Source organism: Lagopus muta, chromosome 4 (assembly GCF_023343835.1).
Source record: "Lagopus muta isolate bLagMut1 chromosome 4, bLagMut1 primary, whole genome shotgun sequence".
Taxonomy (NCBI): Eukaryota; Metazoa; Chordata; class Aves; order Galliformes; family Phasianidae; genus Lagopus; species Lagopus muta.
This window is the reverse complement of record NC_064436.1, coordinates 20754597-20780434: the sequence shown is the minus strand read 5'-3', so window position 1 is coordinate 20780434 and position 25838 is coordinate 20754597. Positions and strand designations below refer to the sequence as shown.

Here is a 25838-nt window from a genome sequence, read left to right as displayed (position 1 = left end):
AGTGCTCCCTTTAGTAGCCAAATGTTTCACGAACATTACACTTTATGTAATATCACAAACACACAAAATATGCTTTGCATATGATTGCAAAAGCAGAAGCACTCTGGAACCAAGCACATGGCTTAAAATTATAATAATGAGTCTACTTCAATGTAGTAGATTTTAATAAGACTTTAATAATACTGGTATGAAGCCAAATTACATAACGTCCCAAAATATGAAACAAAGCTTTTTCAGAGAAAATAGAAGCTCACTGAAGTATAACCACATTTTAGAAGAAAAAAAAAAATCTAAAACAAAGCCATTAGGCATATTTAATTTGAAAAAAATCAAATTAGAGAAAATGAACACAAAATATATTCCCAGATCTCAAAATAAAATTAAAAAGGATATTATTTTAGGCAACATTTAAGAAATGAAAGTACTACGCCAGCACTGGGAAACAAGCTAACACCATAATAATTACCTCTTTTGGCTCAGATGTGGATATGGGTTGAGTATCTCCAATTTCTCTCAAAGGGCAAAAAAATGATTGAGTTATCTTACAGGTTAATTTTAAGACTGAACCGTATTGGATCGTCTAGAATGAACTTAGACCAATAAACTAATTTCCTTCTATACCTGAAAACCAACTCCAAATAGGTGTCCCAAAGGTAAGAGAGAAATGATATAGTCCTTCTAACCCCTTCAATTCTGGAGTCTTGGTGAAAAAAAAAAGAATTGAAAGGTCTCTTAAGCTTGCTCCAGCATCGACCATTCTCAGAACAACTTCCTGTCTCACCACTGCACAAGTATAATAGTATTAGATAGCAGTTAATGGAAAAATCAACTTCCTTTTGTTGGGTAACACATGTAAAATACAATATATACTTTAATCTGTATAACCTTTTAAAACACTAGTGTTATGCGAGTTAGAAGATTGGTATTTGTATGGATAACACATTTTGTCATTTATTAGGATCAGCTATTTAGATCCACACACCCAATAGAGAGATCAACATATATTAGCATATTTGAATGTACTACTGGTTACTATAAGAACTGCTGTTTAACTGACTCTAAATCAGTGCTAACAGCCAATCAGAGCATGTGGTGATGAATGCAGCAAGAACCAGAACTGTTTTCTGTACATGGATTATATTGTCTCATCTACATTCCTAGACTTTTAAAGCAGATTTGATAAAGGCATTAAAAATTTTAAGTTGATTTAGATTCCACGTGACAAGATGGAGTGAGAGGAACATTTTATGCCTTACATTTCTTAGAAGTCTACTTTACTGTAGAAGCCATTAAAAAGTTGCAAGTAACTTCAAGATGAAAGGCATTAGCAGCTTTTTAGAGAAGGATAATCACAGTCTTCTAGAGATATAATGGGACTTAATTCACAGAAGTTTTTGACTTGGTCTGCTGTTAATTGAATCAAAGTCGATGATGATCTTGTTACATTTTGGCTTGAATTCCCTAAAATAAAGAAAAATACAGATATTAGTTAGTGAGTAGTTAAAACATTTTGCTTGCTTTAGCTCCAGCCACATTTTTGACGGAAAAAACCCTCCTTGGGTTCACATAGTTTTCATCTCTGTGGGAGCCAATTATAGTGCACCACACTGCGAGAAACCTGGACAAGAAAGACTAAGACAAAAAAAGACACATGGGGAGGGTCAGCCTGTACATTCTTCGGCTATTGGAGTTCATAAATTACCCAGGAGTCAAAGAAGTTTTAACAACTTAGCTGCAGGCGGTAGCATCATGTTACCAAAGCTGGGATTTTTTTTCAAATATTTCATACATACATGTATGTATACACACACACAAACACACACACGTATTTTCATATACTATATATATTTATACATGCATAGGTATATCTGTATGGATATATACAAAATATCTGAAATGTATTTTGACAAATATTTTGATGGCATTTTTTCCCTACCACGTCTTCAAAGAACATTTTCAAGCTTTGCCTCTGTGTATTATTATTATTATTTTTTTTTTTTTTGCTAGGGGAATAGATCACATTATGTACTGTACTGGGGGAAAAACCAAACTAGTTAAGAGGGAATAATTTAAAAATTGTAACTTTAAAACTATAAAATTAATACAGCCACAAATTGTTTCCTTTTATTATCATTAGAGCATCTGCTACAGCAATTAGCAAGGAAGGTATTTGGGGACTGAGCATATATTTTCCAGTCTACCAGTAAACAAAGGATTATGCAAATAGTGTGGATTTAGTGCCTAATTAAGCTCTGCAATTCAGTTCAAGAGATTCATTACATACCACCTACATCTTTAATAATCAATACAAGAATAAAGAACAGTCAACACAGGAAAGCTCATGCTGCTGGGCACAGAAACTGACAGTCTATAATGTACTTTGTCCAGAACAGCAGTCTGAAATACAAGAAACACTTCTCACCCTGGAGAAGTTATAAGATTTGACTTGCAAGGGAATGATTTATGCTTCTTAGTCAAACAGTCTTAGTAGGCACAAAATACACTGAAGAACTAAAACTGAATTTCAAGTACGGCTATATTTTTTCATGGATGTTTCTCAACCCAGTAGGTACCTTTCATCATAAGATTTTATCTGTCAGAATTGTTATGTTTGCAAATTTTTCGAAGTCTTTATATTAATACTGTAAAACTTTTCAGAGTTGCAATGCCTTCCTGACCAGATAATTAGCTTCACCCACAGCGTGTTATTGCTATCAAACTAGCTGTTGAACAGATTGTCTTTAGGTATCTCTGCCAGTGTCTTCAAAAACTATTCTTCAAACATTTTTCAGTTTCTCATTACTTTAAGGCAAATATTCCAGATTTTATACTTTTCTCACAAGAAATGCTGACCAAAGAAGATTGGACAGCTATAGGCACCAAGAATTAATTGCAGGTGGCTGATCTGATACCTGCCCAAATTGACTGCAACAAGAAGATACTGAACTTTCAATAGGTATCGTCAGGTCATCCTTGTAAAGTAAGTTAGTCATTTCAGTTACACACATAGGATAATTCTTGTGGCAAGGGACTCTAAGAACTCACTGGGAAGTCTAAACTACTCAAACCAAGGTCAGCAATGATTCTCCAAGTAAAACATAACAAACAAACTATCATATTCACAATTTCGCTGGCAAATGAAATTTTCTTCTTAAAAAAAAAAGTCCAGGAATGAAAAGGAATACTCCAATTGTGTGGGTTTTTTTTTCATACAAACATTATGAAATTGAACTTTAGCAACACATATGGGAAAGACAATGTTGCAACTGTCTGTCAACCCAGTATCTTTCACAGGTATACAGAGCAAGCCTGCTATCAGCAAATAAAATGTTGTACAATGCAGAAGACGACACTTTTGCCTGAAAGTTGGCCTTTTCCACAATTGTCTTCCTTTCTGAAATAAAAATAAAGTTAATTGTAAGCTCTCTTACCTGTATACAATACCAGCTAAATCAAACATCCGCCGTGCCGCCGTCATTTCAATAGAGTCATGATACTTGTCAGACATATAAATCACTTCCTTTATGCCTAGAAAGGTCATTAAAAAAAAAAAAATGGAATTCCATGGGAAAATAAAAAGTAATGACATAAAAACTGGTACACAAAATCAGAAGACAGCATTCACCCACAAACTTTAGAACTCTAAGCAGAAGTAAACCATAGAGTTCATACATGAAAATAAGTCTGTGTAAGGTAAAGCTGTTTGGGAAGGCATTTTTCTCAGACCATTAGAAAGTGTTTTCCCTGATTTCACCTAAGTTCACATCAGAAGACCAGATCCAAAAACTTGCAGGGAAAACCTCAAGGCAGATGGAGTAGAAATAAAGCATTTTTGCAAAAAGCTGTTGAAAACTTGTCCCGTTACCTAATATAGATGAAATTCCTCCCTAAGAACCCCAAATCTCAATCCCCTTCCAAACACACAGCTATAAAAGGATGCTTTTTTCTTCTCCATTCAATAAGTAACTTTCAGTCCCAAGTTTCATAAGCACATATTGCCTCAAACTGTGGAATGATGACACAAACAAATTAACAATTTGTGCCCTACTTACAGTAGAAATATAAAGGCTGACCCAAGAGACATTCCAGACCTAACATCATCTTCCTGTATTTACCAGGTAACATAAACATAAATATCAATGCTATTTTCTGCTGACCTAAGTGCATAAGGAAAAGGATGAGTGACTACATCGAGAACAAGCAGCAAGTCTACCTTTGAAGACCACTTGATTTTTATTCCGTAAATAAGAGAAATGTAGCACAAATAAAAAATGTCACATTCCATCTTCACCCCTCTTCACTTCAAGCCTTACAGACCAAAAAAAGTACTCCCTTTAGCTACTTTTTTTTTCCTTATTTTGTTCTTTCTGACGCCCATTATGGCAAGAGGAAGTCCTCAGAATAGCAATGCATGCTAAGACTGCAAGACTTTACTCAACGCACAAAACATAAGCTTTGCTTAAGCAGAGATGTTCATTGGAATGGCAGCCTATTGCAGGTGCTTGGTCTGAAAAAAGGCAACACATTTAGGCCAGCACATTTTCTGCAGTGGCACAGATTTATAGCAATTGTAATAAAAGACATAATTAAAGTAGGATCATAGCAATCTTGTGACATTTATGAGCAAAGATATTTTAAAATCTTCAAATATCTACTATGCATCACGTTCAAATTAAAATTTCATGTATATACTCCCAACAGACCTTTTGTCATGGCAGAAGTTTATTTCTTTCTGCCCTACTCTATTCAGTGTCAGAGCACAGTAAAATTGACAGTAATTATATGCAAAGCCTGTGTTGTTCTTTGGCAGCTCCTGGTCTAAGAAGTTACAAACCTAAATTAGAAGCACGCTTAGAATCACAGAAGATGCAATTAGCACTGGAAAAATTTGGCACCATTCAGATGCAAAAAAAAAAAACACAACCCCAACCCACAAGTAGCATCTTATGAAGTTGACAATGCAATTAATTTACATCTAACAGCAGCAATTTAGCATCAGATACATCCATGATACTGATGAGAAAGCCGCACTGCAACACTGATGAATCAGGCTGGCAGTACTCCTTACCTGCCTGGATGATGAGCTTTGCACATTCATTACATGGAAATAAGGCAACATACATGCTGCACCCTTTCACATCGGCTGAGTTTTTGTTCATGATGGCATTCAGTTCAGCATGGCACACTGATTGGAAAAAAAAAACAACAACAGAACGACAGTTCATAATATCATTCATTAAAATAAATCAGTCAAACTAAAATTAAAGTGTTACATCCTTTCAAAGGCAAATAGCTTGCACAGCTTGTCATAAAGGGTAGAGGAAGAAATAAAAGCAGAAATACCAAGATCAATGAAGGTCAATTGTTCTGACCAGGCTGCTGATTAGTAATGATATCATTAAGCACATTAGCATTGCCATTTGCTAACACCTATAGCAGGCAACAAAGCCGTAGGCTGTGGGCCAAGTAGTTGCAACCACCCTAAGTGAAGCAATATCTCACAGCTTCACAACTCTCTGGAGTATCTAATTGCCAGTATAAAACAGCTCATTTATGTGTTTACATGCACAGATAGGAACATTCTTATGGTTATTAAGAGCACACTATGCGCTCTTAAAGGCAGGAGAATCATGAAGTAAAACTGAGCAGCTCTGTCCTCTGGGTCCCAGAACTGCTCAGTACTGCTGCATGATTCTCTCACCCCAAGAATACACAAGACACACTCAACCATAAAAATGTCCCAGCTTTAATATTAAAGCAAGTTTACTGCTCATTAAAAGGTGCCAGACTTCCCAAGCAAGAAAGCAAAGTCCTCTATTTCTCCATGGATTTGAGATAGGCCAGGTAACAACAGACAACTCTGCCTTATTCCTCCATAACACAACAGCTCTTCTGGTCAGATGGCGACTGAGGGTTCAACTTGTTATGCTCTACACATCAGTACAGCATGGAACGTGTTTCAGACAAAGGAGAAGAGAGCTCAGTTTAGGTCATCCACCATGAACTTCTGAAGAAAACCATTAGGAAACAGGATCTGTGCTACAACTTTCTGTTTACACCTAGGAATGTCAGCAAGTTGCAGAACATATTCATCTGTCTACTGAGAAACACTGTCTGGTGCCATGATAGACGTTGTAAACAGGCACTCAAGTGTGGCTCTGAGCTCGGCCAGAGACCTGTGTGCATGATCTTGCCACACAAAGAATAACTGAGTGCTGCACTTTCAGCATGCAGGAATCCTTATTGAATGGAAATGTTTTCCGTATGTGCTAAAGGTCTACATGGAATGTCTATGTAACAGCTAACGTGCTATAAATTTACAGCCTAACGTACAGCACACAAACTTTCCCATGTAGGCAAATCACTACGGACCAAACATTTACTAAAGAAAGCTCAGTATCAACTTAGACAAGCTGCCCCCAGAATCACTATAATTACACTGTTCACATATCTTCTCATAAAAAGAAAAGCCAGAAACCAACGTAAAAATAGGAAAGTAATAACAGCAAAGGAAAAAATAAACGGTTTGTTACTATTATTTCTACTACTATGATAATTGCATCACACTGTATTTTAGACTTGTACCATCAATTATACAAGATATAAAAGTATAGCAACTTTTAAACTTTGAAAAAACCAGAAAACACTTTTAACTTCAAATATATTACTCAGTTACATAAATTTTATACAGCCTTCAAAGGAATAGCCACAGAATTATTCTTCTGGGGTTACAGAAGAGTAAGGGTAAAACAGCACCTGGAACTTGGGTTTGGTGACTAGACAGAGCCATCCCTTTCCAGTTTCTTTGAACAACGGGCTTATATTCCAGGCAGTTGTCTCAAAGGCCTCCACAAAAGAAAGAAGGACGACAGAATGTTTTCAAAGGCTCACAGAAGTAAATAAATAACCACCCTAATTCCTTCAGCAAATATTTCTACTTTACTAAAACTTAGAAGTCCTCAGCCACAAACACAGACACATTTCAGTGTTAGTACCACTATAACTTTCCTCCTGCACTGATGAGAAATAGCCTTTTAGAAACTACAGACTTCCAGACTTTCAACAACAAACCTCTTCCAAGCAAAAACAATTTCAGGGCAAAAATAACTTATAAAAAATAATCAGTCAGAGTGAGGGAGGGAGATATTTTGCCTCCTGTCTATCTTAACACAATTTGAAGTTAAAAGCAACTACAACTCTCTAGAGTGAAAAGAGAGACAAAGACGACACAGAGATGATAATATGAAAGAAGCAATCATCTCGAGACAAAAAGCATTGGAATCTCCAGTAAAGCCAACAGGATTTAGTTTTAAAAACCAGAAGAGGTGAACTTTTCATGCACACTGTAGCTCAACCAAATATTCCTTTAAGCACAAAGTAGTAGGAGACTAAAGATTCGCATTGATTAAAGGAGTCCTTCCTTCCAGTACTTTTTACACCCCTTGTTTACTGGGCTATTAATTACAAAACCATTCTGGCTCAGTAGTTTGAACTTGGAAAACTATTCTGTGGAATCTATTATTTTCTGTGTCTTTGTTTTATACATTTCCCTAGACACCTGCTACTGGCACCTATAAGAGATAGTAGGTTAGATGGTCCATAATAAGGTACAGACATCAGACAGATATTTTCAGGTTTTGTCCCATAGGTCTTCACTCCCTCTTCCTCATTCTTCTTTCTCTAGCACATAGGCATTTACTGTTGATCCATTTATAAATAAAAAAAATTGTATGGATAACAGATTACTTTACAGACCTGACCAACTTTGTAGAGAGTATTACTTAAAGAGACAAAAGTCAAATCCAGATTTCAAAATCCCTAACTGTAATAACAAGAGTAGTTCCCATTTAAGGTGACACAAAGTTTTCTAAACCATTAAGAGCTCCAGCTACTATTAGCAAAATATTGTTCCCTCTCAGACAGTAAGACACTAAAAGAAACCTTGCACAGGTTCATAGTGTTCAGAAATCTGAAAGCTGTTTATTTAAGCAGGCCATTAGAACTAAAATTTTTGCAATACCCCCTGGGGACCCCCAGTTGTTTAGTATTATTTTTTTAAATAATATTCACATATAGTTAAAGTTATATTAGGTCTATTAGGTCTTGAAGATTGGTTTCTATGCTGGAAAAGTGGCTTGAAAAGTATTCTCTAAAGACTTCATTAGCTGAAGAAACAATCATGCAGTAACACAGTGTGTCCTGTGACATTTCCTTCACCTAATACAATGTGCATGAGAGGGGGGGAAAAAATAGAGGACTGATTAATTTCTGGTAGTATTAATTCCTACTTGTGTTTCTATCTTTTCTTGCTGCATATCACTTAGGTAATTTTATATTTATTTTTATATATATTTATATATATTTATATATATTTATATATATATATATATTTATATATTTATATAATGCATATTAGGTAATGCTCATCCTTAAACCTACCCACAAATAAGAACCCCCCTTCCCCCCACTAACCCTACTGACAGCCATTTTTCAGTATTAAACACTTACCCCATGAATATGTTCTTCCTGACTCGCAGTGTTCAGAACCACTCTTTCCACCTTCTAAGACTGTTCTGATCAGTGATTTTATAAGAACCACTAGAATTACCCAAAATGTTTATGAATACTGTGAAAAGGCTTACGAGGCTTGATGAAGAGCTTGGAGTATGGACCATTGTAACATGTTATATTTTAAACAGAAATCAAAGCAAAGGTTCCAGGAAGTGACCTTTCTATGTAGCTAATTACTCACAAAAACAGACCAAGAATTTGGAGAATTCACGCACTAAATATGGTGTCACATTTAAAGGAAGTACACTTCAATGCATACAGCGTCACGCAACATGTTCTGACTTATTTGTTAACGTAAGATTTTCTACTGCCACCTTAACCAACTTGACAAACCCAGAACAAATGTATGGTACTGGCAAGGTGTTCTGCAACATAAAGCTGGCACAAAAACGCATACGGAGAGTTATGTAATTTCACCCTCTTCTTTCCAGTCCTTTGGTAAAATCTTCACCTTGTTTTTGCCCCTTGTCCATCCCAACTTAGCCCAAGCTCTACTTGCCTGCTACCCTCTACTCACTGGACCAATGCTGGACACAGCAAGGATGCAGAAGGCACTGAGGAATTACTGAAAAGCACCTGGAGTGACAGCGCCTGGGGACTGTGGTTCAAACTATAGAACGATGCCAATTTTATTTCAACCTTTGTGAAAGTGTGGGGGGTGGATGCTGCTCACTACACTAGTGGAAGATAGAACACTAATGTTGGGTTGATGCTGCTCACAGCTATTTCTGCTGACTCCTTCCTGCTTTTTTTGCTCTAAGAGCAGTTGCTGTGGTCGGGGCAAGAAGGCAAAGTTAACATGAACCAGATTTCATCGGAGCCTTAGCCTTTTCAGACTGCAGTCAGGAAGAGGGAACAGCCCCACCTAACTAATTTGGTCTGTTAAAAGAGGAGAACTGGGAAGTGAATACAGGGACTACCCAGCCCATTTATGAGCAGCACATAAAATCTGCTGGGAGCAGGCAGGGAAGCCTTTTGCAGAACCTGAAAAGCAATAGCTAATCCAATCCATTCTTACCACAGTGCTCCAAGATTGCACTAATCTCAACAGAGCACAGGGCTGTTTCTTAAGTGGCAAGTAGAATAAGAGAAATTATTTCAAAGTTCCCAAATTTCTTAGACATTTTGGTATACGATGCTAGAATTAGAAAGAAATCCAGGCAGGACAAGAGAGTGAGAGGCTGTAGGTGGAGAGCATCTCCTATAGATCCCCATTCCAGTTGAAGCCTCAGCTTTGCACTGCCAGTTGGAGAGAGTGCATCACACTTCTTCATAGTGCCTTATCAAGTTTTATGCTGTCAAAATAACAGCTTCTACAGAAGTAACATTTGCCTGAATATCTTCAAGCGTTCATCTCTTTAAAAAAAATTGACGAAAAGCTCATAATCCTAACACAACAAAATGTTGCTAACAGTTTGTTTCATTTTACACAGCAGGTACTGTTCAATTAGAGTATACTTTCTGCCACAGCACATATTTTATCGTATCTGAACCTGTATAAATATTTGTAAGCATATTTACTCAGTATTTTCTCTATTGCTTAGAGGTTTCTATATTTGCCAGTCATTTTAATTTAAAACCCTCTTAATTAGAGACTGGTTGTCAAATAGATGTTCTTAGATTACAGTGGAGACAGAGGGCGTAACAGGAGCATAGCAACTAGCATCAGTAATAAGACATTAATAGGAGAAAAATGTAGTATTTTAAATGATCAGTGAGAAGAAATAATGCATCATCAAAGCTTTGCATTCATCTAACAGCACAGGGGGCACTCACTTTTGACTCCAAGCACCAGAATTTTGCGTAATTATTCAGAAATTCCCGTACACTGTACTGAGCACAAAGCTTTAGGAAGAGCTTTTAATAACATCTCAGTGAAGTGGGTGTTCAAAACTAGCTTTCTATTTCTCTGAGGTGCACAGAAACATCCCCATTTCTGTCACTGACTGGCAGCCTGGAAAGAACCAGTTCCCACAAAACAACAAAAAGCAGCTTGATTTTCTGCTAAGAAAAACAGCGTTCAGCAAAACATTACCTACTTTCTAAAGTAACAAAGCTACACTACTAACCTGTTCAAGTATATTGCACAGCTCAAAAGAAAAGGTTTAATTGGCTTCAAGATTCTCATAGGGAATGCAGAGTATCAGTATGGGTGATTTACGTCATGATTCCTGTAGCATCCAAACAGCTTGCAAACATTTGCATCCTCTTAGGTAAAATGAGCACTACCTAGCATTTTCATGCCTTCTTTCAGTAGCAGCTCAGGTTACGTTTAGATAAGGGTAAAAATAATTTTTAATCAAGCACAGCCCTTTCTTTAACATTGCACTGAGCAGAAGTCACACTTCACAGTGCAGGTGAGATATGTACAATGTATGCTATATTGTGGCAAACACAGATAACTGAGACAATTTCAAGCCAGTAGGACTCAAGATGTAGTAAAACGTAAGACTGACAGGATTCGTTTAGCCTTAAAACAAAAGTTCAAAAGATCACTGTTATCAGTAAGTGCATGGGCGAAGAGGGAAAGGAGGAAGAAGGGTTGATGGCACTTAGTAAGAAAAGCTGAAAGAACAATGCTAGCATACTCAAGAACGTATAAAACCATTAACTTAGCATAGAAATAAGAAGTTTTCTAGCTATAAAGCAGTGAAACTGATCAGAGCTGTGGGGTCAGTGTATCCATCTGTTCTGCTGAAGCTCAATAAATTTATTACAGGATCACCTAACACAGCTCTGCAAGAATAGCCTCTGGGTCCAATCCCCCGCTGTACCTGTAACACTAAACACAGACAGGGCCAGGGATGACCCTTGGCCCTAAGGCCAACTGGCACATGCTAGTTCATGTTCATTTGCTCGGGTGTCCATCAGCATTACATAGAACTTGGGCCACACAGCTCCACATCTCAAGGGCAGCACACATTTATTTTGTATGTTTCAGTTCAAACTGCATAAAGAAATAAGATGACTTTTTTGCAGCCCACCACAATGGTACTTTCACAGCATGAAACAGAGCATGCATTGCCTATCCCCCAGTATGGCCTGAGGGAGGGAGGAAGGTTAAGCATACTGTCTCAGCAGGCTTTGCACAATAGGACAAGAGTTTTCTTACAGTTCTTTTTCTACCCTGCACTCTGTAGCAGCCTTTGAGGGAGCCACTCAGAGCAACACCTAGGCTTTGCTCTGGAGACAGCCCTTCAGAGCGGTCCAAAAGACACAGAAAGCGAGCTGATGGCTATGCTAAACTAATGCAGCACTTAAAACAGCACTGAGATCCAACCTCAGCCCTTTTCTGTAGCAGTGCAGATGCATAAAAGAGCTCTAGAAGACATCTTCCAGGGTAGCGTGGTGGTATATGCACAGTTACCATCTTGACATAATAAACACCACCCAGCTCTAGAGGAGTCAGCGCCAGCATTCCCATGATAAGCTCATGGAGCACATAGTAAGATTGTACTACCCTTTAACAAGATAGTCAACAAAAATCAAAGCTAAGAAGTTCAATTTACACAAATGCAGTGATAATCAGCAAAAGCAGTAAGGAAAACATGACAGCTTAATGAGGTTTTAGCAGCAATTCTATGTGTCGCTTTGAATCTACCACAATTTCTTAAAGCAGATTTTATTTTTTTTTTATATGTACTTGCCTGGTTTGTCAACTGTGCTATCCAGATTAATAAGAAATTGCTAGATTTTAAATGATCTGTGAATTACAAAATAGGTTGTTAATTCGTCACAGTAGACACTTTGTTACAAAGTGGTGATGTTTCCTAACGAGGTGAAGACTGAGATTCTTTAGGGGAAAGGCACAAGTTGGAGCAGCTCCTAGCAATGAACTCGTCTCTCCAGGCTTTCAAAATTGATACGTGCATTTTTTAACCATTGTGTATTAACTTTTTACTTGTTAAAAAAGAAATATTCCACAGCTTTTGGAGCCAGTATTAACTAGAAATAAAATTTTAAAAACCCTCATATTTTATTGTATAAAATATTCCCACAAATCCCATATATATATATATATATATATATTTTAGTTTAAATCAATGAGCTTTATATTTGAGAGTCCTATTTCTGCATCTCTCTTGGAACGTGCTTAAGACCCAAAGACCACACACACTGATCTTAGTTCAGAACTGAGAACTTGCAGCAAGCATAACGACTCAACCAAAATCAATATTCTCTTTTCAGCTTTATCTTTAATCAATGGCGCAATGTTTGTTTCCACACCCTATAAATAAAAAGCAGTCGTACCATGGTGAACCATTATAGTATCTTCATTATACGTAAAACCAGAGCTTCTGTGCTTTAGAACAGACGTTAAAATTTGGCAGGAGCTGGTGCTACTGTAAGCAGTGCATCTCTTATGAAAAATAACAAGAAATCTTACCATGTTTAAGAGTTAGTTTTAGAGGTCTGATGATGAATTGGTGAACTGAATAAGGACAAGAACTCAAAAACAAAGCTGATTAATTGAGCTGAGCCACAGCATATAATAGTACATTTCAAAGCTATAGGAAAATGTAATATCACTGTTTAGAAAGAGCTCTGGATGAACACAAGAAATTTCCAAGCTAATGCAAGTCCCATTCTTGTATCAGATCAATTTTTAGAAGTTACAAACAAAAACATGGATTTATTGGACAGAAATAAATACTTCATATTGGAGGAGTCAGAATCCCTATTAAATCCAAACTCTGGTGCTCACTGCCCTTCATTCACACACAGGAGAAATTCTCAAGGGTTCTCATTTGGCTTTGTGGTTCTTGCCCCTTCTACTCCTGAACCCAGGAGGGACTAAGATGAAGCACAAAATGAAGGAACTACCCACTTTTCCTGCTCCCACAGCTCCTGCTGCACTAGTCTCACCCCACAGAGGTCCAGCAGGAGCTGGCATGGAAGTAAAAACATGAAGAGGGATTGAAGACAGCATGCACTCCCCCCCTCTTTATTAGTCCTAACCACAGTTCATCCACAACAGCACCTGCTGAAATCTGCAAGACAAATCTCAATACTATTTCCATGCCCAACAACAGCCAGTCCTCATGGACTGAAGCCTCAGTCAGCTCAGAGAACCATCCTCTTTGGTTCCTGCAAATCACACATGGCACAGAGGTCTAACCATGTGGCCTCGTTTGATAGATGTGCCAATAATCACAGAGGACCCTTCAAAGCAAGCCTGCAGAAAGCCAGACTAAGCCTGCTGTGAAGACACAATCCAAAGTAGCACTCAGCTTTATTTTACCATGAAACTGTCCTTGCGCCTCATTCATTCTCTCCATTTAGTAGAGGTGAATCAAATCACAGGTTGAAATAAACAGTGAAAGTCACTTCACTTGTAGCAGTGAGGATCTACTGTGACATGAAATGAAAAGAGGCATGGAATGACAGTATGTCATACACTTAAGACAAAATTCAAATCTACAAGTCATAACACGTATTATCTATGCCACAAACACCTTAATACTGGGATTTCCCACAACCACTGCAGTTTACAATTTTAATACTAGTACTTTAGACTAATTATTTGTTTTGCATATACGTGCTTTCAGTAATTTCCGTGGAGACAAACACACCAAAACAGCAATCATTTGCATGCACTGTGTGCTGATAAGCTGCATTACATTTACCAGACTTCATTTCAAAGTCTAAAATGGCTAACCATGTATAAACATACTTCACACAGAAGCCGGCCCTCCATGCAGACTTTTAATTTACTTTCAGAGTTGTGATTATTATTCTGATGTATCATGTATGAGCACATTAACAAAGATGGATAAGTGGAAGAAGAACAGAATGAAATTCTACCAGATGGTCTTTCATATGCAGGAACATCAGAAGTCTGACTTGTCAGCTACAAGTAGCCTTACCGTAAGGATACTTTGTGTCTAATCTATGTGCTGCTGTTCTTGTCCAAGGTAGTGCATCATCACTGCAGCCATTAGGCATCCCATTGTACCCAATTCCAACAATCTTGTTTTCTGAATTTACAATACAGGCACCAACCTGAAACAAAACAAAACAAACAAACAAAAAAAAAGACTTGTGTAGTACCAACAGCATGCAAAAATCATATATAAAAAAAGATGATAAGAGCTGAAAAGTCAATGCTACAAATTTTAGAGATACGAGCTTTACCTGACAAGGCTACAATAAACAAGGTCACAACGGAACCCAACAGGCAGACCAGGGCAGATGCAAGCCTGCTACCTTCTAGCCATCCAGTCCCCAGCTCAGTCTGCCAGCGCTGTTTCTTGTCTGACTACAAAGTGAACCAAGTTCAGGGAGCAGAACCAGCACGCAACTAACAGTGCTACACACAAGTTTTCTGTCAGTTCAGCTCCCCAGACCAGTTTTTCCAGTGCAATATAAGCAGCAGCAGGAGCTAAAGAAAATGGATGGATGACTGGACAAAAATGTGCTAGTTCTGACCTAGCTACAGATAAGCATTCACCCTGCATGGCTTGTTTATGCAAACACACACCAAACGATCAGACACTTTAACCCCCTCCTTCTAGTACTTTAATCCAAATCCGCACACAGCCCTTCTTTTACACTGAGGAAGTGATGAAGAATTTTAAGTTTTGTGTCCATAATTTAGACGTACTGAAACAACAATAGCATTGATTTTAATTTACACAATGTGTTTATTAACCAGCACTGGGTAAACAAGAATTTAGCCCTAAATAAACATGCTTCAGAGAACTGAGAGCCATAACACACAGAAGCCAGCAAGTAACTGAGCAGGCTGTATACAGGCATTTTAATCCATTGCTTTGTTGGGATCTTCTTCCTGAAATTTTTCAGGGAAAGGAAACCAACAACTTGATTGGGTGCTGCAGAACTGCATGTCTCATGAGAGGTTACCTATCACCTCCAACCAGTGTTAAGTGCAAGAGAGGTACACGAGCAAAGTAAAGGATGGAGAGAGAGACAACTTGAGTGCAATAACAAAAAAGAAGGAATTTTTATACTCTTGCAGGTGAGGCAAAGGAACTTCTGAGATGATAAATATATTTAAAAAAAAAAATTACTATCTACAACTTTCAGTAGTTATATTCTCCTCTAACTGTAACTCTATTTTCAAGAAAAAGGAAAAAACGTGTGTGTCATTTTCATTTTAACCTTCAGATGAAGGGAATATTTACAAAACTCCAACCTACAAATGTACACCGAGAATTATACACGAGGTCAGAGCCAATAAAAGAATTTCTGTAACAAAAAATGCTGATCGTGTTGAAAATTCAAAAGCTATATACTAAAATGACTTTTAATAAGAAAACCCTGAAAATGCTACATGTGCACTTGATGTGATGTGTAAGGCAGATTAGGTTATGTTACTCTTATACATTGACTTCTTACCTGAGAACTTGGATCCTTGCTTCTCTGTGCTGACAAAAATGCGACTGCCATAAAATATTCAGGCCATTCCAGATAATCCTCTCGTTTTTTACAGGATGCTTCATCGCCAAAACTATAGTTTCAAAAAAAAACAAAAAAAACAAAAAAAAACCACAAAGGCAGTCATCAGTAAATAACACTTAGGTGAAGTTACTGCTGACTGCATTCTTCCAATGAGAGCAAGTTTAAAGTAATCTAAAGGACTAGAATCTCACAAAGACCACCTTTTATTCGCCAGTAAATCATCAGTGTTACATGCTTTCCAAGAACTTATATATGCAACATTTCCTTTCAGAGGAAAGGAAACCCAGCAAGGTTGCAAATTTCTGTTTTAGATAAGAAGGCTGAGCTATTCAGAGCATTGAGCTATAAAGACAGAGCAATTCATCCTCGATAGATAACACCTTGTGTATTTCTAAGATTCAGGTATATCTTGTACTGGCGTTCTTTTCACTCAAACAACATAATCATTTTTGTGATGACTGTACTAACTGCAAGCCTCTAATCTAAGCTATTTTGTACTTCCGCCTATGACAAGTATTCTCTAGATTTCTATTCGGAGGCTTCCAGCTCTGTCATTCGTTTCTGCCTGTACAATTATTGCTTGAGTCTGCTTCTTTTGACAATGCTTACAGGCAACAGTCTGAGGCTGTAAACCATTCTGATAGTCCAATGCTAAATTTCTCTTGAGGTTATGGGCTTTATAAACGCCCCCTATAAGCTGATGAGTTCAACAACTTTTCCCCTCAGACAGAATGTATAAGTGTGGCATGAAAAGCTGCCTCTTCCCGTACACTGAGCGGTTTATTTGAGAGAAGGGGCACAGGAGAAGTGATGCGTCACTTTCTCTTGCCTCCTTTCGGTTGAAAGACTTCCTGGACAGCACAAAACACAACAGAAGGTATCTGTGCTTTTCAGAAAAAGAAGGCAAAGACAGACTTTTTTTTCCCCAACCCTCTCTCCAGTACCTGAAAGACTTGCAAATTTCCAGAAAAACATCAAGCCCGAAAGAAAAGTCCCCCAAATCCCACCTAACACTGCTACACTTGAACACCAAAATGATGTAGTGATTTTAACAGCCCTTCAGCAATCCTCAGAACAGCTCAAATACAAGACAGTAAATAGCTTACCAAAATACAGAAGTGCAGTACTTTTCCTCCTGGATTCCACTTACCAGGAAGACAGCTTAAGACTTTTTAGGGAAAAAAAAAAAAAAAAAAAAAAAAAGAGGAAAGAGACTGAGATACCCTTCCAGCAGTGTAGAGCCATGCAGAATAGTGCATCAGAGGTAACCGCAAACTGCAAGACATCTCACAGCCACTCTAGTGCCAGTGCCTTCCAAGCACAAACATTAGAAGACAAGCATTTTGTTAATGATTGTTTTTATAACTAAAAACATAAAATAGCATGTGTTAGAGGCTTGCAGTTAGCTTGTCACACCGAGGTTACACTATTTAAGTGAAGAGAATGCCAGTACATACTAAAACTGTACTTTAGAAACCCGCAAGGCTCTATTTACCAAAGACAAATTACTGCTTTTGAGTGGTTTATATGTGGCATCTTAGAAGTAAGCAATTTTGGCTTCTTCTTGGAATGAATGAGGATTATCATTAAGGCCATCATCTCAGAGTAAGATGGGAGAAACATACATTCTCCGTGCAACCAGCAGACCTCTCCCACACTTTGACAACATTGTAAACAGTATCAAAAGTTGTCTGTTATAAAAGCAAACATAAAAATGAGGGTGCTCAAACTGGCTTGAATTGTCTAAGAAATAGAAACTGTATCCTGCTACCAAAGAAGAGTGTTCAGAGCACAAGAGGTTCACAGCAGAAATTAAAGACTTCCCCTTACACACTTCTTGCCAAACTGAACATGGACCAGGTTTACTGAAATTAGAAGAAAATGTTTCAACTCATGAGTGATTATTTACAATGTACCACAAAAGTAGATTTACACACTTCAAAACCGCCACAGACTTTCAAGGAATACTCTACTACATTCCTAAGTGACATTCACAGTGACATCTTCTGTGAGCCCTCAACAAAGATACGTAACACCCAGCGCAGAACTACACCATGTAACACATTCTGGGAAAAGCTCTCCGGAAAAATCATAGCACTGAGAACTGAGAGATTCCGACATCTCCTTTTGTTAAATTATTTCCTAGTAAACCTTGTTATTAAAAAAAAAAACAAAAAACCCACAGCAAAAGGCTACTATTTAGTTTTTCTTATAATACAAAACAGTAAGTAAGTGAAGCCCCTCAGAGTACCAGCTTCACAGCGAGAGGCGCATATCTGAGAAATGAGCAGAAGGCTGACATCAAAGAGAACATGAGAAAAAAAAAACCAAAAAACAAAAACCTCACTCAATTACTTCTACTTAACATCACAACGTTTGGCTAGATGATTCCTTCAGCTGATTGCACAGGAACACAAGAGTGTGAAATGGGTATAAAACACTTCATTTCTGATTAAGCAGAAGCCAAGGACTTGGCTAGTGGTAAAGCACAAACAGGAAAATTAAGCATAAAGATTTTAGGCAGCTGATAATTCTCCTCACACTCAATTGTAAGTTCTAGAATTGCATGAAGAATATCTACTCTAAAAAAATTGCTTAAAAAAGCTAGCTACAAAAAGAGAAAATAGCATTTATCCTTGTGATAATTCAAACAAACCAATGAATAAAAGTAATGGGAAGTGAAAGCCATGCAGATAACATTACTCAAAAAGGAAGGAAAAAAATCCCCAAATTCTACAACAATTTATAATCTGTAGAAAAGTCTATGTAAACAGTATTTCAAAGGCAAACAGAGTCTGCAATTAAAGGCCAAGTCTCTGTTTTCAGTTCTTTCCCATTCATCTTCAAGTAAATGATAACACTGTGTCAAAAAAAGGGAAGAAATTTCATCCAGCTACAGAAAAAAAAAAAAAGAAAAAAGTTTACCTAAACAACAACAACAACAAAAAAAAAAAGGTAGAAAATCTTAGAACACAGACAATGAATTGTAGTGGTCAGTTACACAACAGTGTAGTACAACTGGTGAATAGACAGGTATTGGACTCTCTTTTCCCTTTTCATTTTCCTGCTGCTTTCTATTTCTGATATCGCATGCAGTATAGAATCACAGAACTGTCTGAGTTGGAAGGGACCCCTAAAGGCCACCTGGTCCCACTCCCTGCACTGAACAAGGACACCTACATCTCCATCAGGAGCTCAGAGCCCCTCCAGCCTGACCTTGACTGTCTCCAGGGATGGGGCAGCCACTGCCTCTCTGGGCAACCTGTGACAGTGCTTCACCACCCTCAGTGTAAAATACTCCCTTATGTCATGTTTAGATCTGCTTTCTTTTAATGTGAAACCATTTCCCCTTGTCCTAGCACAACAGACCCTTCTAAAGTCTGACCCATTCTTTCTTACTCCAGATTTTTTAGAGTTTAGGTTTAGATTTCTTACTTTAGCCTTTAGATACTGAAAGGCCGCTCTCAGGTCTCCCCATAGCCTTTCCCTCACCATGCTGCACAGCCCCAGCTCTCTCAGCCTGTCCTTGTACGGAGGTGTTCCACCCCTTGGGTCATTGCTGTGGCCCTCCTCTGGACCACATCTCTCCTGCACTGAGGATTCCCCATCTGGACACAGTGCTCCAGGTGAGGCCTTCACCACGTTCCAACTACACCGTATTTTCCTTTTCTCCCAGGAGATTTCTACTGCAAATCAAATACCAGTATTTTGTCACTCAACTCACAGAAATTAAGGTAAAAGTCCAAGCGTGTATTTCTTTGTTAAAAAAAGCCCCTTAGCACCTACGGCCTCGTTTCCCAAAAGCCAAACGGGTCACACGCTCCTGCTGACTTTTTGCATTAGCTTCCTTATGCCTCACCGTTTAGCCTGTAATGCTGTGCCAGATGTGCATGCCGCTCCCTAAGGCACTTCACGCTTCCCCCCGCCGAGCTGCTGAGCCCCAGCTGAGCAGTACGCGGGCGGGGGGCGGGGTTCCAAGCAGAGGGAGCTTGGAAACGGCAGCACCCGTGGACCCCCTGAACCCTCGGCCTCTCCGCCCCGTCGTGCCCTCACTCGCTCAGCGCGGTCCCCGAGGGCCGGCGCAGGGCAGGAGGCAAAGGAGCGTACCCGTTAACGTGGCCGCGCTGATGGCCGCTCATCCCGCCGTTCTCCTTCGCCGTTTGGCGCCAAAGCGGGAAGGGGTGGAGAAAGGGGCGGGAGGGAGGCGGGGAGTCCCGGCGCCATGTCGTTCCGCACCCCGGGAGCGGGTGAGGGCGGGTGTCCGTGGCCCGGCTACGCAGGAAAAGGGCCTCAAACGTTGGTCCGGCTGCAGCCGAGGGTTGTTTTAATGGAGGGGTGCTGCAGGACCTCAGCACTGATCTCGCTGAGCCGACCCACTCCTGTGTTTCTATAGACCTTGAGGCAGTTCAGTTAGTTCTATGTTCACGTTAGTGCTATGGTGGTCCTCGGTGTTGTGTTCCAGTTGATGTTGCTTCTAACGGTCTGCACAAGCACACATTTTTCTCCCAGCTCAAGCTCTTGAGGTAAATGCTATCTATTAAAGGTCAGTATTAACATAGCAGACTATCTGAAAGTTTGACTTCGTGGTAGTCTTCATGATTCCCCATACTGGCCATACATGTAGCAAACTGCAGAAGTGGCCATCTAAAGGACCCCAGCCATGTTCACAGCTGTGCTTAAAGCCATCCCAAAAGAAACAGACAATGGTAATAAAAACAGAAGTACATATTGCTATTGCTTTCATATTTCATAGAGTCTCAGAATTATAGGAGTTAGAAGGGACATAGGGAAGTCACTGAGTGCAGCCCCCTGCTAAGGCAGGCTCCCTGCGATAGGTGTGTTGCACAGGTAGGCATCGGATGGGTCTTGAATATCTCCAGAGAACGAGACTCCACAGCCCCTCTGGGCAGCCTGATCCAGTGCTCTCTCACCATCAATGTAAATAAGTTTTTCCTTATGTCCATATGGAACTATTTGTGTTCCAGTTTGTGCCCACTGCCTCATGTTCTCTTGCTGGGCACTGCTGAAAAGTCTGCCCCATTGACTTGACTCCTGCACTTTATTTACTTGTAAACAGTGATAACAACATACATATAATATGTTTATCAATATATTAAATGCACTGTTTATGCCCCACCCCCCCTCAGCCTTCTCTTCTCCAGGCTGAACACCCCAGGTCTCTCAGACTTTCCTCACACCTGAGATGCCCCAGGGCAGTTTCTCATCAGCTCTCTGGCCCTCTCCTGGGCTCTCTCCAGCAGTTCCCTTTCTTGAACTGGGGAGCCCAGAACTGGACACAGTACTCCAGATGTGGACTCAGCAGGACAGAGCAGAATAAAGCTGCTGGCCATGCTCTTTTCAGTACACTCCAGGATACCATCAGCCTTGGCCTCAAGGGCATACTGTTGACTCACAGCCATCCTGTTGTCCACTAGGACACCCACATCCTTCTCTTTAGTTTGCTGCATTGTTTTGTTGTGTTTTGTTTTTTTTTTTTAATTTTAAATAACTGATAAACCATGAAGTATGAAAATATTACCTCATTTCACAGAAAATCCTATTTAGTTGTCACAAGAAAAGTTGGCATAAGCGGCTAACATTTTCAGCCCTCAGAGTGAGCCCTAAGAGCCCTATGATCACAACTTCATATGGACAAATGTTCATGAAAAGGAACAATTTAAATGCAAGGAGAAGAAATGAAATTTAATGAAAGTACCATCAGTCAGGAAAACATGAGCCTGAAGGTGAAATGAAAGGCCTGATTATGGTTGATCACGAAGAGAGTTAAAGAGCACTCATTTAATTAATCTGGAGAAAAATTTAGCATAATGCAGTTCAAAAAGTTTGCTACTATCTGTATATGTTTCTGCACTCTTGAAATATGAATTAAAATTAATAGTGCTACAATTACTCATGCTAAATTTATTACTTTACATAATTAAGATTCTGAGGACAAACCGTGACAACTACTAACCTTTCAAAAACAGTGCTTATACGCTGATCATATACAGAGAATGAAGGATTTTCTACTCTGTGAAAACTGATGAGGAGTTTATCACATTTTCCAGCCAATATTTATAAAACAGGCAGAACCAGACTGAAAGTAATAGAACCCCTATTTCACAAAAAGAAGCCAAAGATTCTTGCTCTCTTCTATTCCTGTCAGAGAAGTAACAAATACAGGCTGCAGAATAACTGCTTTTACTATTAAGCGATGAGGATTTCATTTTGTTGAAGTTTCAACTTCATATTAAAGTATATTACAATTGTATTATTTTTGAAATTCAAAAGTTAAATTTTTTTGTAATTTTAGCAAGTAAGTTTTCTTAATAATTTGAACCTACTCTTATCTCCATCTGTTAAGTCCACAAATGTACATTTTTCTCATTTTTCAGGGGTTATTGACTCTTGCTTTCATCTTGTTCTTCCTCAATAAAGCAACCAGATCAACAACATTCAGAATTTTTAATAATACAGCAGCGACTCATGTCCCGAGAAGGAAAATTTTTTGATTGAATTGAATTTTCAATCAATAGATTCCTGCAGTATTGCTAAATGACACATTTTCTGGAACGCTAACTACATGTTGTTTTTCTTCTGTTCGATTGTTTGTGTGTTTGTTTGGCTTTGTTCTGTATACTGAAAGCTGCTGTTATGCCCAGGTTGTCACTCCTGTTCTGACAATGTCTGTGGAGGTGCTACCTGACATGACAGCCTCTTTCTTCATGCACATATCAGAAGTAGGTTATATGACTACAGGTATCTAAGGAAAATATGCCTGAATTAGATGAAATCTAGAGCAGGACACTGTGCTATAAACATCGGCTTGCAGTGAGGGCAGTTAACTTGATTTCCTACAGGTATGGAGCAGAGTCCCACAGCCTGGTGTGTTCAATAAGACTTGTCTTGCTGTCCACCTACCTTGCAGTCCTCTGGAGTCTGGAGCTGCTGTCTGAATTCTCATCTTCACTATCTTTGTCTTACGCTTTGGTCTAGAAGCTTATTTACATTCTTCATCTGTCTCAGGACCATTCATATCTTTGTGACAGAACTGGAACACTCAAAGTCCCTGTTAAGAAAGGCATGCACTCAAATAAGCTGAATTTCTTCTAACTTGTATCTGACAATTTAGCCTTGTCCTTAAGCATTTCTCCTCTATCCCCCAAAAGCAGTATGTAATAAGCATGGAGTAACTCCGGTGTTCTTTTTATAGGGTTTTCTTTGCTTTGTCTCTCCTTTCTTAGATGAAAGTCCCAAGCATGGAGGATCATGAACTTGTTGTGCAGGTATCAATAAATAATCTGAGCTGATTACAAATATTTTGGATGCTCTTTTTAATGAGAAGCAACACAAATTTGAAAAACATACTAAATATACAACCATCTGTCAGGATGTTAATATTTTTAGTTTACTGCTTATGAAATTATTATGTTCTACCTTTTGTCAATTTTGACAAAAGAAAACTAAGTTGAGTTTGAGAAAATCCAATGTTTTCGACCTTTTCCTCTATTTTTGCTGTTTTCAAACAGACTCTTAACTTTGTTGTCAATCAAGATCTCTTCCCAAATGTAGTACATACCTAAGTTTATTCAGAGAGTAACATCTGACATTGGCCAGGATATGCAGTATACAGTTGGCTGGACAAGCCTGAAATCACTCTTAAAACTTAAGGGAAAAGTAAAAAGAAATTGCTGATGACTTGTTGTTGTTTTTGTCTAACAGAATGAATGTTTCAGGAACTAATTGCTAGATTTAGAGAGAAAGACAAATAAATAAATATGACAATATGTCTCGATATCCGCCTGTTTCTTAGCGTCTGTTTCTTATCTGTCTTTCAGAGAAGCTCTGCCAGATGACACGATAATCTTCACAGTTAGAGAAGAAGATTCATTTTTAGGCAAATCTAATTGTCCAAATATTTTTCCATATAGGAATTTCTGCTTAAGTTAAACTTTTCCTTCTGTACTTGCTCAGACACTAAGAACCTATTCAATCCCAGTGCAACCACTCATATATGCTGAAATTCACAATTTCTATAGTTAATTTAATCAAGATTATGAATTTATGGCTTGCTGATCAATTGATCAATTTTTGCAACATAAGGCTTTGTTCTGTGAACAAACTCCTATCAATGCAACCCCCTTGCTGGAAGACCTAAACTGGGTTAGCAGCAGCAGCCTGTTAGTAAACCAGACCATGAATAGACTACAAAAACCTGCTGTACAACATGTCATTTTGTATGGACTGCATAAGCATTTCAGAATTGCTACAGGAGTTCTAAATTCAGCATATAAAATTGCACTCTAAATAATGTTGGAATTACTTAAAAATAACAACTAATAGCAGCTTAATAGCAGCTATTGGTCAAAACCAAGTAGGATGAGGATGGTATCATGATAATTTTGGAGCAGGTGGAAGTCCATTGCAAATCCACTATTTGCAAACTTGGGTGCCAAAACTGGGAACATCAAAGTCTTGTGTTTAGCCTACATCTTTACAGATTTGTAAACATTGCCAAAAAAAACCTTTTATTGCAGTCAATAAGACTGTGCATGATGAGCATCTCTGACAGAATCCATCCAATACTAAAGTATTTTGATGCTTCCTAAGGCCTAATGGAAATGTCAGACCTGCTGGCTTGTGTATTACCCTCCCTAAGATAGAGTGCGAGATTCAAGTTTTTTTTTCTTCCAGTCCAAGTCTTACACTATTTTGAATATCACATTCTACATCTTCTAGATTCAAATCTTCTGCAATTTACCAACTCCCTAAATCCAGCTTCTAACCCTGGTGATAGCAGGTAAGAGTCTTCTCTGAGATCCTTTATTTGCATTTATTTGCACTAGAATCACAAATGAGCAAATAATAAAAGTCTTCTTATAATACAACAGCCTTCAATTCTGTTTTTAACATTACAGCTATTTTTCATCTCACCTAAAATTTTTAAGAATGTGGCATTCTTCCTTATTATGTCTGTCTGCTTGTTTTATTCATGCTGACCTTTCTAATATAGGCAAATAGTATCTTTTTGTTGTCTTGATCCCCTCATCGTTACTTTGCTAGCAGTATATTCTCCAGCTAGATTTAGTCTTTCTGTATGTTATTTGATGATGTTTTCTCTTTTCTTTTTTTTCCTAAAATGTTTTTATCTGTATCTCTAACCAGACCTCTACTTCTTTAAGTTCCTTGTTCTACTCATACCTGCCCTTGCAAGCCAAATTCTCTGTTTTATGCAATCCAGTACAATTGACAGAACAGAGACAAGTGCTAGAGAAACAGACAATACTGTATGTGATCCACTCTCATATCTCTTTCAAGAATAAATCCTCGATAATCTTGCTAAGTCATCCTTAAGAAAGTAAATTGAGACAAAGCCTCAGATGGCAAGACTTTTGGCAACCTTGTGTTTTCGTCCAAAAGATAAATGACTGTCTGTGCCCACCCACACAGGTCATAGTCACCATTATTCCCTAATTGGAAGTGAGAAATTCATTTTCTGCTTTTAATGTCACATTTCACTTTCTTGGCATTCTGCTTCTGTACTTAGCACCTGCCTACGTTCTTAACAACCTTCTATTTCTTCTGTTAGCTTCCTCTTACTCCTCAAGGCTATTTTTGATATCTAAGAAGGTTATTTTCAACTTCCATACTTATCACTTTACCATGATTTTCCTGTCACGCTCGCTGGCTTTTTATGTTAATTCCACAACATTTGCCTAAGTGCCAAAATCTCTTACGGTGCATCAGTTTGTAATAACACTAACTGGACAATAACATGAGCTGCACTCACTACAGCAAAGAAAGAAGCCTTTACTCAGCTGTTACATACAGATAATCTTGAGCAT

The 25838-nt window shown here is 38.5% G+C and overlaps 1 protein-coding gene across 4 annotated transcripts in view; it reads right to left on the bottom strand.

The window, feature by feature from the left end:
* Positions 1-291: 291 nt before the first annotated feature.
* Positions 292-25838, bottom strand: part of DCTD (dCMP deaminase) — a 53743-nt gene continuing 28196 nt past the window's right edge. For 3 of the 4 annotated variants that reach the window (XM_048942114.1, XM_048942112.1, XM_048942113.1), the window contains 5 exons: positions 15931-16042; positions 14439-14574; positions 5069-5185; positions 3432-3528; positions 292-1461 (listed from right to left, as the gene is read on the bottom strand). In XM_048942114.1, the coding sequence (XP_048798071.1) occupies positions 1383-1461; positions 3432-3528; positions 5069-5185; positions 14439-14574; positions 15931-16042 (541 nt within the window). In that variant the 3' untranslated portion in view covers positions 292-1382. Of the gene's footprint in view, positions 1462-3431; positions 3529-5068; positions 5186-14438; positions 14575-15930; positions 16043-20100; positions 20198-25838 lie in introns of those variants that run through there. The other variant, XM_048942115.1, reaches the window with a different exon arrangement.